The sequence below is a fragment of the Anomaloglossus baeobatrachus genome, chromosome 5 (genome assembly GCF_048569485.1).
Source record: "Anomaloglossus baeobatrachus isolate aAnoBae1 chromosome 5, aAnoBae1.hap1, whole genome shotgun sequence".
Classification (NCBI taxonomy): Eukaryota; Metazoa; Chordata; class Amphibia; order Anura; family Aromobatidae; genus Anomaloglossus; species Anomaloglossus baeobatrachus.
In genome coordinates, this window is record NC_134357.1 from 392319034 (window position 1) to 392337306 (window position 18273).

Genomic DNA, 18273 nt, shown 5'->3' on the forward strand with positions numbered 1-18273 from the left:
CAGATTTTGACGGTATCTCCCATGTAAATCTCCCTCCCTATCTCTTCAGGTCACTCAGAGATTTTCAATAGGATTCAGGTCTGGGCTCTTGCTTGCTAATTCCCATTTTCTTGTCTGATAGCCCCAGACGACGTTCATGATTGCAGAAATTCTGATGACAGCTTACATATTACCTGTATTATCTGGTCTAGACCACAAGCACCAGACAGCAGCACCATCCATGTGTAATAAGACCTTCTGAAGACTGCATGGTGTAGACCCCCAGGGCTAGTAGTCATGTAGAGGACCCATGTAGTGCTCGGTGATACGGCTCGTTGGATCTTCATGCTATTTTATGGATTTGATCTCCACTCCACTAATTTAATTCTAATTACAGCATTGTCGTTATTTTGCAGCCATATGAGGGTGCCTACATTGGCAATGCAACAGCAATAGATCTGAATGGCACTGTGTGTGATATAACTCACAATTTCTGTTTCAGGACATTAAGGAGGTGCAAGGCTATGTTTTAATAGCCCACAATCTGATGAATTATATTCCCCTGGAGAAACTACGCATTATTCGTGGAACTCAGCTCTACCAGGATCGTTATGCCCTTGCAGTGCTGTCCAATTCACAATCTGAAGGACCTGCGGGTTTACGAGAACTGCGGATGAGGAGTCTGACAGGTGAGCCATGCCAGCAAACTTGAGAACGTTTCTAACTTAGACTGGGGACAGGACTTAAATATTCATGTATAGCCAGTTATGTTGGTAAGTACAAAGGCGCTCTACATATAAAGTCTACACATTGGGGATTAAGCCACTGTGGCCCAATCTAGAGGTAGAGAAGAAAGGCATTATATCTGACTGCACTTGGCACCATGAGGCACTTGGATGTAGTATACATTACTACTGCTGTTGGCCTTACCTTCAACTCACTGGTTTGCCCAATAAGCTATAGGCACTTTTTCTCCAAAAGTGGAAAAATATTTGAGAATAGGAGTAAAAGATTTAATTTGAATAAAGTATCTGCAGTGAATGCAGCTGTTGAGCAAGGAATTGTTATTCCTTTCTGAATGTCTCTACTTTTGTAGAGCGGTGTCTACACAAATGTTCTTTTAGTTACTAATGATATCACTGTGCAAAGAATAATATATATATATATATATATATATATGTGCTGAACTCCTGGCTGGCTAATAACATGTCCTATGGATCCTGCAAGGGTACGTGCTCACAATCAGGACCCACTGCGTACCGGATGCAGTGAGTTCTGACCTGAATTTTCCGCAGCATGGGCACATAGCCTTAGGGCAGAGTCACACTTGCGTATGACTCGCACTAGTGCAATGCAAGAAAATCTCGCATTACACTTGGCCCCATGTAACACAATGTTGCAGCTCACATCTGCAAGTTTTTTTCTCAACCTTAAACGTATTGAGGAAAAAAAATCACAGTATGTTACGATTGTCAGCGAGAGCTGTGTCACTCGCACCCATACAAGTCAAGGCTGACAATGGGGGAAGTGGGGGAATTAATCCCACCTTATCCTCCGCAGCTGTGATCTGATCTCAGGATCGGGTCACAGTTGCATGACACCCGGACCACTCTCGCAGCAGAGCAGGAGCCGAGGGTAATTAGCATATCACATCTGATGTTCTCACATCAGAAGCTATACGCAAGTGTGACTCTGCCCCTAAATTGATTGTAGTAAGGGTTTAGGAATTACAACTCTTTAATATGTAGCTGCCTCTTTGTTAATGGACCAAAGGTAATTGGACAATTATTTCAAAAGCTCTTTAACCCCTTCCTCACCCAGCAATTTTCAGGTTTTCCTTTTTTTCCTCCCTTTTTTCTGAGAGTTATAACTGTTTTATTTTTCCAGCAATATGACATCATTCATTCTGCCCCATATTGTACTGGAAAACGGGAAAAAAATGTAGTGAAATTAAAAAAAAGGGCAAATCCTCGATTTTGTTTTGTTTTTTATTTACCATATTCACTATATGGTAAAACTGACCTCGCAATATGATTCCCCAGGTCAGTACGAGTTCGTAATACCAAATATATATATTATATATTTTTTTTATTTAATGGTTTATTCCCATCTCCAAGATCCTATCCCAATATATAGTAGGTGAAATATTAATAATATTCGCAAATAGCTCCAATGAGAAATCTAATATAGTTCTTCAAATTCACTATGTTGCTTACCTCATGTGCAGGGCATTGCAAGACCTTAGCTATCCATGGTTAGAACCACTAGCAACTAACTGACACTATATGCATGGCTGTAACTAAAGGGGGCTTTACACGCTGTGACATCGCTAATGCGAACTCGTTGGGGTCACGGAATTGGTGACGCACATCCGGACGCATTAGCGATGCCGTTGCGTATGACACCTATGAGCGATTTTGCATCGTTGCAAAAACATGCAAAATCGCTCATCGGTGACATGAGGGTCCATTCTCAAAAATCGTTACTGCAGCAGTAACGAAGTTGTTCCTCGTTCCTGCGGCAGCACACATCGCTCCGTGTGACACCGCAGGAACAAGGAACCTCTCCTTACCTGCCTCCCGGCCACTATGCGGAAGGAAGGAAGTGGGCGGGATGTTACGTCCCGCTCATCTCCGCCCCTCCGCTTCTATTGGGTGGCGGTTCAGTGACGCAGTTGTGACGCTGAACGAACCGCTCCCTTAGAAAGGAGGCGGTTCGCCGGTCACAGCGACGTCGCCAGGCAGGTAAGTAGTGTGACGGGTCTAGGCGATGTTGTGCGGCACGGGCAGCGATTTGCCCATGTTGCACAACAGATGGGGGCGGGTACCCACGCTAGCGATATCGGTATCGATATCGCAGCGTGTAAAGCGGCCTTTAGGATACCTAAGGTCCTGCAATGCCCTGTACAGTAAGCAACATAGTGAATCAGTGTATCGAGTGCACTAAACCGAAAACCATGGTGGCAGCAGAGGTGAGAGTGACCATGTCTCTGACGCTGCACATTTATTAGCATGTCAGCACACCCTTGCGAATAGTCCCTGGCCTCATTAGCATATTATAAAGGATCTTTAGAAATACTTTTTTCTAAAGATCTCTTTATCTATGCTAGTGTATACAGGGACGGTTAGGCAGGGATTAGCAATATGCACCCAGAACTGCTTGTGATTCTGGGTGCACATTGCACCTAACAGGTTCCCTTTAAAGGGTTATTTCCATCTTGATAAATAATATTATTAGATAGTGCTTGTTAATACAAGTAATTTTGCAGTTTACTGCTTATTAACATTTTTAGCCATTTATGAGATACCGTAGTAGCATTTTCCTTTTGTTTACCGCTTGTCTTGGAAACCGACGACCACTGCTGCTAGACAACAGGACTTACCCACTGCTTACAGGTCCTTTTCTAATGAGTTTCTATCATCTTTATAGTATCTATCTATCATCTTTTTACAAGCAGCATCTGGCCATATCCACCCTGAAGATAAGAATAATGGTTTAATTTTCTTCAAAATTGAGCCTTCATATCTTTGATGTTTACTCATATATAACCTTTTCTAATTTTATTTTATTTCTTTCCCTTGATCTTTTCTCCAGAGATTCTAAATGGAGGGGTGATCATACAGAATAATACCCAACTTTGCTTTCATGAAGGCATCCAATGGCAGGACGTGCAGAGCAAGAGTAACGCTTTCCAAAAGGATGTGGTTCTACAGAGTGGAAAACGTCTATGTAAGCATGTTTGAGGGGCATCAGTAGTTAAGCTGGTCAATCAATACAACATTACACTGATCTGTAGTTTTCAGCTGGTTTTCATGATTATTGCTTATTAGATTGATTTGATTAAAATATATCAACCTAAGTTACATCAGCAGTAAAAAATCAAAGGCACTTTTCCATATCAGTGGCTTCCAGCATGCTGTATTTCCTGTATCACTGCATGTTTTGTCATATCTGCCCTTCGTTGAAGTCCATTCCTCTGAGTAACTTCCTTGGAGGATTCGAATATCTAGACTTTGGCAAGAACTATAACTCGCAATTGAGTAGGATACAGCATTGCGTAGAAGATGCGCAAGGCTCTTAGACATTTCTTTATATCCATAATGTGTGCTTTCTTTTTCTGAACCACCATGGACCAATCTGGAAACACAAATATTTTCTCTTCTCAATAATGAGAATAGGGTGATCACTGGGTTTTCGTAAGATAATCTCCAGATCCAGCACTAGAAGTCCCAGAGAGGGGTCATTTGACATTTTTACCATTGGAGCCCTATGGAGCTCGAAATTCCTGGGACTTCTAGTGTTAAAGTGAAGCAGCTTAATCAGCACAGAGCGAGGTGGTGCCTTGGAGGTAGTGGGCGCATCAGAACCCTGTGGGCTTTCACGTTGGTGACTAGAAGTGAAACAGTGTCTTTTCCAAGTAGTTTAAGAGCCACTTTTCAAAAAAAAAAAATACATGACATCCCCTCCCTCCTCTCTTTCTGGAACCCCAAGCAATTGTAAGTTGTCCTCCATAGTCTATTTTCTCAGTATGGACATTAGTGGAGGAGAACGATGCCATCTTAGAAACATTTTCTGTGAAATGTGCTATCTTGGCTGTTCCTCCGAGTCAAGAGAAGCATCCTCCGGTCCCGCATGAGACACTCTAGCAAAGCACTCCAGACATACAGCAACCTCCACTGGTCTGTCTTTTTCAGATAACTCCAGCAACGCCATGTCGGAGAGTTTGGCATGATGTCCTACTCTGCTCTTCTAATAAGTCATAGTGCATGCTGTCATGCTCATAGTAGCTTTTGGGTCTACACAATCAAAGCTAACAGCTTACAGGAGGCTTTTAAATTAGCAATGACCAATATTCAGGCAATTAGGCATGGACAAGATTCAGGCATTGATATCCGGATATAGTTGCACTTGGAACCAGTTATATCTGCAAATTGTTGAGTTGATACACACGGCACTTCTAGGGTGGTGCTCAAGTAGGGTCCAAAACCTTCTCAAGTAGATGTAGAAACTTGGCACTCAAGATAAATGTGAATAGTGGTCTTTTATTGACAAGAACTTGTAGGACCAGCACAAACACATACGTTTCGGTCAAAGACCTTTATCAGTGTGCGTGCAGGGGTCCTCAGAAGGCATAGCAACTGGCGTAATCAGGTATTACGCATTACCACATAGACAACGGAGGACACCGCGTCATTCCTGATTACGCCAGTTGCTATACCTTCTGAGGACCCCTGCACGCAGACTGATGAAGGTCTTTGACCGAAACGTATGTGTTTGTGCTGGTCCTACAAGTTCTTGTCAATAAACGACCACTATTCACATTTATCTTGAGTGCCAAGTTTCTACATCTATCTGCAAATTGTTGGCATGATAATTCAATTGTTCATCGGAACAAACCCAAAATAAAGCCTTTATCTGATGTATTGTGTAATAGAGCCACACATGCTCATCACCGCTGCTCCTTATGCTGGTATTTCTGCCATACATAGACCTTTTAGTTTCCTTATGCATGACAAAAGATGAAATTCGTTGTTGACTCTTTTTGCTTCTTTTTTCTTTTGTAAGGTCCTAAATGCTCAAGCAGCTGTGGCTCCTTACCCTCAAGCAGAGCTGGGTCTTGCTGGGGAGAGGGCACCGACAACTGTCAGATTTGTAAGTATCTCCTATGATCTGCATAACCTTTGTGATGCCGAGTGAAGAAACTCAAGAAGTTACCATAATAATCAATTCTGCTCCCTTATTTGATAATATTGAAATCTCGGACTATGATGCCAGCTGCGACTCTAGGATGGTGGAACTCTTTTACAGGACCAAGTATTTTCAAGGCAAAAGAATTGTAATTTATTTTTTTTATTATCTAACATGCAACATCACAGCAACTTTTCGGCCAACAGACGGCGTTTGTCAAGCATAAGCAAATGGCAGATAAAGTATCATTTAAAAAAAACTCATATTCCGTGATATGGCAGAGCGGGGAGCCCGTCTGTGATGTGAAGTGCCATTCCATCTAATAATGATGTTAGTGATCATATCTTACTGTTATATTGTGCTGATCTTGTGATTTAGGGAGGAAACCCTCCCATTATAAGAACATCAATCAGAGTAGATCTCTTAAGGCCCCGTTACACGCAACGACGTATCTAACGATATATCGCCGGGGTTATGGATTCCGTGACACACATCCGGCATCGTTAGCGATGTCATTGCGTGTGGCACCAACGAGCGGCCGTTAATGATGGAAAATATTCACTGAATCGTCCATCGTTGACACGTCGTTCATTTTACAAAAATCATTGGTTGTTGAGGACGCAGGTTGTTCGTCGTTCCCGAGGCAGTACACATCGCTATGTGTGACACCTCGGGAACGACGAACTACAGCGTACCTGTGTCCTCAACGAGCACCGAGGTGGGAGTGACGGAGATGCGGCTGCTCTCCGCCCCTCCGCTTCTATTGGCGGCCCGCTCTGTGACGTCACTGTGACACCGAACGAACCTTTCAGGGGAGGTTGTTCACCGCCCACAGCGACATCGTTAGGGAGGGCTGTACGTGTGACACGGACAAGCGAGATTGTGTGCTACGGGCAGCGATTTGCCCATGACGCACAAATGGCGGGGGCGGGTTCCATCGCTAGAGATGCCGCTCCATGTAAAGCCCCCTTTAAACTTGAGAATTATCTCCCATGTAAGTAAACTGGGCTTTGGGGAATAGTATACAGGTATGCTGGTTCTGGAGTTCACAGATCCTCTTAAAGCAGCTGTGTGGGCCGGGTGCGACCACACAACTGAATGTCACTTCATGGTAGATGCTCCCAGATGCACACCCTCAGCACATCATGTGGGTGGGGACCACCCATCCGGTGGTCATGTGGCAGAGCGTCATGTGGCCAAATTGACTCCACATCCCCAGTGCGTCATGTAGGTGTAGCCCGCCTATACGATGATCATGTGACAACATCTGATGCCACACTGTGTCCTCCCTTCACTGGCTGTCATATCAGGGAGGGAAAATGGCATATGTCAATCATGTGGCCACTCCCAATGTAAGTGACGCTGCACACCTATGCTAGACAGTCACTCAATGTGGTAATGTGCGCTGATCACATGGTAAGAGATCACATGCTATGTAAGACTCAGCCATGTGATGCTGGATTAAGATCGCTTGACATTGTTTTTAAAGGACAAGACTTTTATACAGTGGCAAGTAAACGTTTGGGTACCCCTGGTCAATATTACTGTTATTGTGAACAGTTAAGCAAGTTAAAGATGAAATGATCTCAGAAAAAGTTAAAGATGACAGACTTCCTTTGTATTTTATAAAAAAAAAAAGAAATATATTTACATCTTTTATATTTTTCAAATTACAAAAAAGGAAAATGGGTTGATGCAAAAGTTTGTGCACCCTTGGAGATTTGTGTGCTCAGATAACTTTGACCAAGGTTTCAGGCTCAGGCTTTAAGTAGCCTGTTAGGGATATGGCTGGTTTGTTAGGAAAGGCCAAACGATCCAAATTTCAGAGCTTTATAAAAACCCAGCCTCCCTAACCTTCTACCAAATACAGCAGGCATAGGTTCTGCTAAACAGCTGCCATAAGGCCACGTCTCACTAAGCGACATCGCTAGCGACATCGCTGCTGACTCACGGTTTTGTGACGCAACAGCGATCTTGCTAGCGATGTCTCTGTGTGTGACATCCAGCAACGACCTGGCCCCTGCTGTGAAGTAGCCGGTCATTGCTGAATGTCCTGGACCATTTTCTTCAAAGGCGATGTCCTGCTGGGCAGGACGCATCGCTATGTTTGACACTGTGTGACAGGGTCCCAATGACAGCAGAGATCATTATACAGGTCGCTACTGCGACCTGTATCGTTACTGACTCGTTAGTAAGGTCTGACTGTGTGACATCTCACCAGCGACCTCCCAGCGACTTACCAGCGATCCTTATCAGGTCGCATCGTTTTCGGGATCTCTGGTAAGTCGCTAAATGTGACGGGGGCTTAACACTGTGAAAATGAAAATGGGGGAGATCCATAAAGCAGGAGAAAGCTATAAGAAGATAGCAAAGTGGTTTCATGTTGCCCTTTTCTCAGTGCGAAATGTAATTAAGATATGTCAGTTAACAGGAATAGTGAAGGTCAAGATAAGGTCTGGAAGACCAAGCAACATTTCTGTGATAGCTGTTCATAGGATTGCTAGAGAGGCAAATCGCAACTTTGACTGCAAAGACCTTCAGGAAAATTTAGCAGATTCTGATACATAATTCTACTGCACAAATATGGCCTATGTGGAAAAGTTATCAGAAGAAAACCTCTCCTGCATCCTCACCTTGTAATTCAGTGTCAGAGGTATACAAAAGAACCTCTAAACAAGCCTGATGCATTTTGGAAACAATTCCTGTGGACCAATGAGGTTAAATTAGAACTTTTTGGCCACAATAATCAAAGACATGTAGAGTGAAAAAAGGGCACAGAATTACAAAAAAAGAACTTATCGCCAACCATTAAGTATGGGGGTGGCTCAATAATGCTTTAGGGTTGTGTTGCAGTCAATTGCATGGGGAACATTTCTCAGATAGAAGGAAAAATGAATTCCATGAAACTTCAACAAATTATTGATGCAAACAAAACACCATGTGTAAAATAGCTGAGGTTGAAAAGAGGATGGTTTCTACAAATGGGAATGATCCTAAACACATGTCTAAATCCATAATAGACTACCTCAAAAGGTGCAAGCTAAAGGTTTTACAATGGCTCCTCATAGTCCCCTGACCTGAACATATATACCTATACCTCAAAAGAGCAGTACATGCAACTCAGGTATCTCACAGAACTGGAAGACGTTTTCAAGGAAGAATGAATGGAAATCCCTCACAAAAGAATTGAAAGACTCTTGGCTGGCTACCAAAAGCATTTACAAGCTTAGTGATACTTGCCAAAGTAGGTGCAACTAGATACTAACCATGCAGGGTGCCCAAACATTTGAATCAGTGCATTGTCATGTTTTGTTAATGTTAAAATGTAAAAGATGTGAAAATAATTTTTGTTTGCCTTAAGTACAAGGAAATATGTCATCTTTAACTTTATGCCTTTTAGAGATCATTTAATCTTCACCTTGCTCAAATCTTCCCAATAACAGTAATTTTGAGTAGGGGTGCCCAAACTTTTACATGCCTCTGTATACCCAAATGCAAGAAAAATAGTCTTACTGGAAAAGATGTATGTATACTGCTCAAAAAAAATAAAGGGAACACTTAAACAAGGATTTTGTATTTTGGTGTTCCCTTTATTTTTTTGAGCAGTATATATCGTTGCGGGCTTTACACGCTGCGATATCGCTAGCCGATGGTGAGCGGGATAGCACCCGCCCCTATCGTTATGCTGATATGTGAAGATCGCTGCCGTAGCGAACATTATCGCTACGGCAGCGTCACACGTACTTACCTGCTCGGCGATGTCGCTGTGACCGGCGAACCGCCTCCTTTCTAAGGGAGCGGTTCGCTCGGCGTCACAGCGACGTCACTAAGCGGCCGCCCAATCAAAGCGGAGGGGTGGAGATAAGCGGGATGAACACCCCGCCCACCTTCTTACTTCCTCATTGCTGGCGTGCGGCAGGTAAGGAGAGGTTCCTCGTTCCTGCGGCGTAACACGTAGCGATGTGTGCTACCACAGGGACGAGGATCAACTTTGCCCAAGCAACAGCAGCGATAATTGGGAGAGGACCCCTATGTCAATGAGGAGCGATTTTGGACGTTTTTGCAACAATCCAAAATCGCTCCTAGGAGTCACACACAACGAGATCGCTACAGCGGCCGGATGTGCGTCACAAAATCTGTGACTCCAACGAGATCGCTGGAGCGATCTCGTAGCGTGTAAAGCCACCCTTATTCCTTCATGTGAGGAATCTTTTGTTCCTACATAAACCGTATGTGGCTTTGTAATAAAGTAGTTTAAATTAATTTTTTAAAATACTATAGATGTCATTGGCTCAATCTCTACTCATGTACTATGAAAAAATCCTATATTGTCCCATGCCGTAACCCATACTACAGTAGTATCCCTATTACTAATGTCGTATATTTTCCAATTTAAAAGAGCACTATTTGGGCTCACTCACACTAGCGTATAACTTGGACATGTGTTTCAAAAAATATTCCTGTGCTGATATAATCTTAAAAATGTGCTCCTGCTATGTGCTGTGTAATGGCCGTGTCTGACCGTACAGGGACATGGTCTGATCATACCTCATCTCCTGGGCCAGAGAGGAAGCAAAACTCAACTTTGGCTCTTGGCATCCTTCCATAACGATGTGGTTCTGTAGACTGGACAACATTTATACTCCTTTTGAAGCGTCTTTCAACTGCTGTTTGGCAATGTCCTTATACTATATTCATATGTAGCTTTTCCTACATTTCTTTTTTCAGTTTTACTTGCTAATTTCTGCAGAGATCCTAAACTTTGCTTTCATGAAAGCATCAGCGTATGGAGCTTTCCCTGTCTGAGCCTCTATGTTCCCCACTCCCATACTGAGACATGGGAAGTCCATGCACAGATTGTTGAAATGTAGTGTATGGATTTTGCCAAACAGCAGGTGAAAGGAGCATTGAAAGAGCTCTGCAGCATAGTGTTTGGACAAGAAAGAAGCAAAATAAGGAAATTAACTTGATTACAAATGTTTAAAGCTTTGCATTACCTGGATGACATTGAAAGAAAAAAAGTTTGGTTATTGTTTAAGGTCTATTACCTTGTAGACTTTCTTCAGTTAAACTTTGAGGAGAATGGTTGTATTTTCTGTAAACAAATATCCTAAAATTCTAGCATTGTGATATAAAATGCTGTAACAGCCCTGGTTTGTGACTCCTGATGTGTTCTCTGTGATAGTGACCAACATTATTTGCCAGAGTTGCCCGAGGTGTAAAGGGAACTCTACCAATCACTGCTGCCATGGCCAGTGCGCGGCTGGATGTACTGGACCCAAAAATACTGACTGCCTGGTGAGACTATGTAGAAGCTCTTACTTGTTGATATTCATCTTCATTACTTTTGTATCATTTTTTCATTTGTGCTTATATTGTACTAGCTGTAGTACACGGCGTTGCCCAGGATAGTAACTAAGTGTCTTTCTGTCTATCACTCTCCCTCTCTCCCTGTCTGTCTCCCTCTCTGTCTCTGTCTGTCTCTTTCTGTAGCTCTGTCTGTCTTTGTCTCTCTCTGTCTCTGTCTGTCTTTCTCTCTCGGTCTGTCTTGGTGTGTCTCTGTCTGCTTCTGTTTGTCTGTGTCTGTTTTTGTCTGTCTCTCTCTTGGTCTGTCTCTGTCTTTCTCTGGCTGTCTGTCTGTCTCTCTCTGTGTCTCTCTCTTTGTCTGTCTCTCTCTTTACCTGCCTCTCTATCTCTGTTTCTCTCTCTCTCTCTTTCTTTCTCTGTCTGTCTCTCCCTGTCTTTCTCTCTATGTCTTTCTCTGTCTGTTTGTTTGTCTGTCTGTCTCTTTGTCTGTCTCTGTCTTTCTGTCTCTCTCTCCGTCTGTCTGTTTGTTTGTTTCTCTGTCTATATGCCTGTCTCTCTATTTCTCTCTCTGTCTCTCTCTGTTTGTCTCTTTGTCTGTCTCGCTCCCTACCTGCCTCTCTCTGTCTGTCTTTCTCTATCTCTCTGTCTGTCTCTCTCTGACTTTCTCTGTTTGTCTCTTTCTCTGTCTGTCTCTGTCTTTCTGTCTCTCTGTTTCTCTCTCTGTCTGTCTGTCTCTCTGTTTGTTTCTCTGTCTCTCTATCTGTCTGTCTCTCTCTGTTGGTCTCTTTGTCTGTCTCTCTCCCTACCCGCCTCTCTCTGTCTGTCTTTCTCTATCTCTCTGTGTCTCTCTGTCTCTCTCGATCCGTCTCTCAACCGAAATCATATTACCTCACACATAAGCTTCTTATACTAAGAATGTCCTTCGTTGCCTATAGCAACCAATCAGAGCTCCTATAAATGACCTGTAGTTCCCAGCGCCATGGACTGGAATGAAAACAGGTTTTTTGGTGAATAACTGTAAAGCACGGAGTTTAATTTATCCCTCAAAAAATAGTCTACGATGTTCATTGTGCAAAATTTTGTGATTTGAAATGTGACGGTGCAGATTCCTTTAGCGGACATACATACACACACACACACACACACATACACACATACACACACATACACACATACACACACATAAATACACTCAGCTTTATATATTAGATTATAAGACATAATGGCCTATTAAAGCTTTTGAATTTTATAGATGGGGTCCCCTACTCGGGACACCTAACCACAGGATATATATGTACAATTCAGGGGGTCCCACCACTGTACTTGATTATCTTGTCAATTCCCTAGAAAATGAGTAGACAACAGTGCACGTACCTGACCACCATGCCTTTCAAATGAGGGAAACAGGTTGATCTGTGGTTGTTTTAGCCGATGGACCCCAGTGACCAGACACTTTACCTATCCTGTGGATGGTCAATAAATGTTTATGGTCCAATCTCTTTAAGGCGCCATTGACCAGGAAGAATTGAAGAGCCAACATATCATATGCATTCATTTCTCTTCTGTTTCTTGTGGATGTCATGCTGTTAATTACCTGATTACATGTCTGCTGCTCAGCCTGCAACACATTGCAACATGTACATCACCTTATGACTATTTCATAGAAGAAATTGTAGCAAGAGATCCACTTTAACTTTCTGTGCCTTTATTCTTTACTTGCAGGCGACTTAAATATTATTGCTTTTCTTCCAGGCATGTCTGAATTTTAATAACAGTGGCATTTGTGAGCTGCACTGTCCTCTCCCTACCATATATAATTCACAGACCTTCCAGACAGTAGTCAACCCCAACGCAAGATACACCTTTGGAGCAACCTGTGTGATCAATTGTCCTTGTAAGATGGCTTCTTTGATTTTTTTATTGGGGAAAGTATCAGTTGTACCTCCACTATCCATACAGCACAATATTTCCATTTGTAAATTGTATTACAAAATATGACCTCATAAATATCTTTGAAAAACAGTTGGACTTCTTGGGGATTATTATAGCCCCTATAGGGACGATCACTCATTTTTCCATAATAATTTAAAAAGTAACATAAAATTGTAAATAGATTTTGAGGTATATGCTACAATCTAACATAAGACGTCATTTTTGCTACTTAGACAACTACTTGGCCTCAGACGTTGGGTCTTGCACTCTTCTTTGCCCAAAAGAAACTGAAGAGATCAAAGTAGGAGACGTGCAGAAGTGTGAGAAATGTGACAAGTGTGCGAAAGGTGATTAACTGGTGTTTTCTTCTACCATTCAGAAGTCCTCATGGACATTGCTTTATTATGTGTTTGTGTTGCATAATATTAAGCTACACTGTTCCTTTGTATGCTTTTGATTGTTAAAGGTGTTGTACCAAGTATATAGGTTTTCCTCTATTATAGAATAAAGGATAACCTATTGATCGAATAGAATCCGACTGCTGGGACACTCACTGATCTCAGGGAAAGCACTATGCAGAGCAAATTATCTCTATTCATTCTGTGTGAGATTTCAAGAAATACTATGCTTGGCAATTTCCCACTATACTATAGAGCAGGGGGTCTCAAATTCGGCTGGGTAAAAGGGCCGCGCATATAGAGAAAAAAAAAGGAATTTAGGGGGCTGCAAAGTGACATTTTTATTGGTACCCTATTTTTCTTTGTATACACCTTTAACACATATTTTTGAACATGTTTCATTTGTTTATTATAATAAATGTGCACAATTTTCTTTAAATATAAAAAACAAACATTTTTGATGGTAAAAGTAATTTTGCGCTTTTATTTTGATTTTTTTTTTTTTCTTTTTTTTTGTTTTTTGTAAGTAATATAGTTTTACAATTAGCAACATATAGTAATTTTGTCCAACATCTTGTAGTAATGTTCCCATCCTGGTCCTCATCTTTTAATAATGTCCCCCATACTGTTCCCCTTCTTGTAGTAATGTCCCATCCTTGTCCCCATCCTGTAGTAATATACCCATCCTTGTCCCCAACCTTCTCCCCATCCTGTAGTAATGTGCCCATCCTTGTCTCCATCCTGTAGAAATGTGCCCCATCCTGTAGAAATGTGCTCCATCCTTGCCTCCATTTTGTAGTAATGTGCCCATCCTTGTCTCCATCTTGAAGTAATGCGCCCCATCCTTGTCCCCATCATTGTCCACTTCTTGTAGTAATGTGGTCATTCTGTAGTAATGTCCCCTTTTACTAGTGTGCCCATGCAGGTCCTCTTCTTGTAGTAATGTCCCCTTTGCTGGTCCTCTTCTTGTAGTAATATCCTATCCTGGTCCCCTATTGTGCCTTTCTTAACATACACACACACAAACCCCAAAACATTATTCTCACCTGTCCTCTGTTCCCTCAGCATCCTCTTTCATGCTTCATGCTGTCCACAGGCACATGGACCCGGTAACAATCGCAGTCACTGTCAGCGCTTCATCTGAAATTCAGATGAACGTTTTGCCGCAGATGAACAGAGTCAAGCTCTCTCTGCAGAGCTATTTGAATGGCAGCCGCTGGCCAGACAGAGGCAAGCAGCAGAGGTAATGTGCGTCAGTTGCTTGCCTCTGATTGGCTGGCGGCTGTCTTTGGGAATAGTTGTACAGAGAGAGCTTGACTCTCTGCAGCACCTGCCAAACATTCATCTGAAATAAAGCACTGATAGCTGTGGCCCCTGAACCGGCCGCGATCATTACCAGGTAGATGTGCCTGTGGACCACGAGAATAGCCTGAGGGGTCGAATGCAGCCCATGGGCCATGTGTTTGAGACCTCTGCCATAGAGGATTAATGCTTGATGCTCTGTTGGGATGGGTGGAGGTCCCAGTGGTTAGACCTCCAACAATCAATAACTTTTCTTGTATCTTATTAATAGGAAATAACTTATACCGCTAGGTCCAGAAATATTTGGACAGTGACACAAGTTTTGTTATTTTAGCTGTTTACAAAAACATGTTCACAGAAATACAATTATATATATAATATGCGCTGAAAGTGCACATTCCCAGCTGCAATATGAGAGTTTTCACATCCAAATCGGGGAAAGGGTTTAGGAATCATAGCTCTGTAATGCATAGCCTCCTCTTTTTCAAGGGACCAAAAGTAATTGGACAAGGGACTCTAAGTGCTGCAATTAACTCTGAAGGTGTCTCCCTCGTTAACCTGTAATCAATGAAGTAGTTAAAAGGTCTGGGGTTGATTACAGGTGTGTGGTTTTGCATTTGGAAGCTGTTGCTGTGACCAGACAACATGCGGTCTAAGGAACTCTCACTTGAGGTGAAGCAGAACATCCAGAGGCTGAAAAAAAAGAAAAAATCCATCAGAGAGATAGCAGACATGCTTGGAGTAGCAAAATCAACAGTCAGGTACATTCTGAGAAAAAAGGAATTGACTGGTGAGCTTGGGAACTCAAAAAGGCCTGGGCGTCCACGGATGACAACAGTGGTGGATGATCGCCGCATACTTTCTTTGGTGAAGAAGAACCCATTCACAACATCAACTGAAGTCCAGAACACTCTCAGTGAATTAGGTGTATCTGTCTCTAAGTCAACAGTAAAGAGAAGACTCCATGAAAGTAAATACAAAGTGTTCACATCTAGATGCAAACCATTCATCAATTCCAAAAATAGACAGGCCAGAGTTAAATTTGCTGAATAACACCTCATGAAGCCAGCTCAGTTCTGGAAAAGTATTCTATGGACAGATGAGACAAAGATCAACCTGTACCAGAATGATGGGAAGAAAAAAGTTTGGAGAAGAAAGGGAACGGCACATGATCCAAGGCACACCACATCCTCTGTAAAACATGGTGGAGGCAACGTGATGGCATGGGCATGCATGGCTTTCAATGGCACTGGGTCACTTGTGTTTATTGATGACATAACAGCAGACAAGAGTAGCCGGATGAATTCTGAAGTGTACCGGGATATACTTTCAGCCCAGATTCTGCCAAATGCCGCAAAGTTGATTGGACGGCGCTTCATAGTACAGATGGACAATGACCCCAAGCATACAGCCAAAGCTACCCAGGAGTTCATGAGTGCAAAAAAGTGGAACATTCTGCAATGGCCAAGTCAATCACCAGATCTTAACCCAATTGAGCATGCATTTCACTTGCTCAAATCCAGACTTAAGACGGAAAGACCCACAAACAAGCAAGACCTGAAGGCTGCGGCTGTAAAGGCCTGGCAAAGCATTAAGAAGGAGGAAACCCAGCGTTTGGTGATGTCCATGGGTTCCAGACTTAAGGCAGTGATTGCCTCCAAAGGATTCGCAACAAAATATTGAAAATAAAAATATTTTGTTTGGGTTTGGTTTATTTGTCCAATTACTTTTGACCTCCTAAAATGTGGAGTGTTTGTAAAGAAATGTGTACAATTCCTACAATTTCTATCAGATATTTTTGTTGAAACCTTCAAATTAAACGTTACAATCTGCACTTGAATTCTGTTGTAGAGGTTTCATTTCAAATCCAATGTGGTGGCATGCAGAGCCCAACTCGCGAAAATTGTGTCACTGTCCAAATATTTCTGGACCTAACTGTATGCTTGATACCATCCTTTTTTAACAATAGTTTCCAAATGCATCTATGGTAAAACAAATGTCACTGCTTTATTTGTAAAATTTGGTACCTCCCATTCACATCATAGGACAGGAATGTAGACTATAGGCTCATAATATGGTAATATGGACCAGTAGGGTCTCTTTGTGCTGCTGTTCTGGGTCCTAGCACATCCTAGGTGCATGTACTTTTACAATGAACTGATTTTCTACCTAACCATAACTTAGCTTAGTAGCTTAGTTTTTACTAATTATATGCCCTGCCAATATTTATACAAACATACAATGTTGTGAATATAAATCGCAAATTCCATAAAAAATGTCAAAGTATCATACCATGCTGTGGTATTTTGTCTTGTGAAATGAAGAACACCATGGCAAAAACCTGATGGATGGCATTTTAGTCACCCAAGTTCACTGAGCACAACTGAAGTCCGGCAAAACCATTAATTTTGTTCTGCTCTAATGGAACTAAGAAACATAGGTGTCAACATAGCCTAAAGTCTACATATATACTTGGGGCGTCTAGGCTAAGTAGAGTCACTCGTCAGTACTCATGTAAATATGGCTGACCCAACATGTGGATTAGGTTAACATACTTGAAGAGGACTTTCCGATATAGTATCTTCAATCATCGTATTCCTACACGGCAGATAGTAGCAGTGATGGGAGTCCATGAGCTCCAAATGCTGTGAATGTCTGGGCATTGTAATGATGTGATGAGCATGATTGTGCAGCCTCTCCATGAGATAGGCTTGTTATAAAAGCTTTAATAAGAAACATTTCTTAGGTGTGCACCAATTTTTCTGACTCTTTTTTCCTTCAGTTTGTTATGGACTTGGTGTGGACTTCTTGAAGACAACCCAAGCCATTAATTCTACCAATATCCAGCATTTTCGAGGATGCAAGAAAATAGTTGGGAACCTCGTTTTCCTTTCTGAATCCTTCCAGAGGTTTGTGGAAACCTTGCTAATGATACATACTATGGAGTATATATACATATGATAGGCAATCCCAAACTATGGAAGGGCTATGTTTCATAGATGTAAGGTGTACATGTCGTAATAAGGCTGGAACTACCAGCAGTTAATTGTTATCTACACATCATAGGTATTCTATACACACTTTACATTTGGGTTATAAACCTTGGGTCACAATAGACAGGCTTCTTTATGTAGATAGTCTAACTTCTCAGCTACACTTCAACCAATCGTCTGGTATGTGGCATATATTGTGGTTCAATAATCACTCTGGCCCTCAGTAAAGTACTAAACAGTCTTGTTCCTAGATATTTATTTAATCTTAAAATTAGTTCACTTTAAAAAAGTATCAGGAACAGGACTGCATAGTGCCTAATAATATGAATTACTTATAGTTCTGTACTGTATATGTATTAAACTAAGAATCGGTACTCCTTACGTACCCTCCACAGATTCCATCAAATTTGATGATCACCTTGGTGGAATCCAACAGACCCCCCCCCATTAAAAGTTGTTAAAGATGACATTGACATTGAAGTTCAATGGGTGCTGGAGTAGTTTTGCTATACGATAACAGCCCTGCTTTGAAATTTGGAGATTTAGCCATTCTGTTAAGGACTATTTTAATTCATGTAATTCACTGATTTTGCAGGGGATCAGATAACAGTACCCAGCTGACTTTGGAAGACTTGGATGTGTTCAGATCTCTTGAAGAAATTACAGGTACCTTT

The 18273-nt window shown here is 42.0% G+C and overlaps 1 protein-coding gene across 1 annotated transcript in view; it reads left to right on the forward strand.

Annotated features, from left to right (window-relative positions):
* Positions 1-18273, forward strand: part of ERBB2 (erb-b2 receptor tyrosine kinase 2) — a 147941-nt gene that overhangs the window by 101874 nt on the left and 27794 nt on the right. The window contains exons 3-10 of the mRNA XM_075350132.1: positions 482-668; positions 3574-3708; positions 5545-5631; positions 10853-10965; positions 12727-12868; positions 13140-13253; positions 17389-17515; positions 18195-18265. Of these exons, the coding sequence (XP_075206247.1) occupies positions 482-668; positions 3574-3708; positions 5545-5631; positions 10853-10965; positions 12727-12868; positions 13140-13253; positions 17389-17515; positions 18195-18265 (976 nt within the window). The remainder of the gene's footprint in view (positions 1-481; positions 669-3573; positions 3709-5544; positions 5632-10852; positions 10966-12726; positions 12869-13139; positions 13254-17388; positions 17516-18194; positions 18266-18273) is intronic.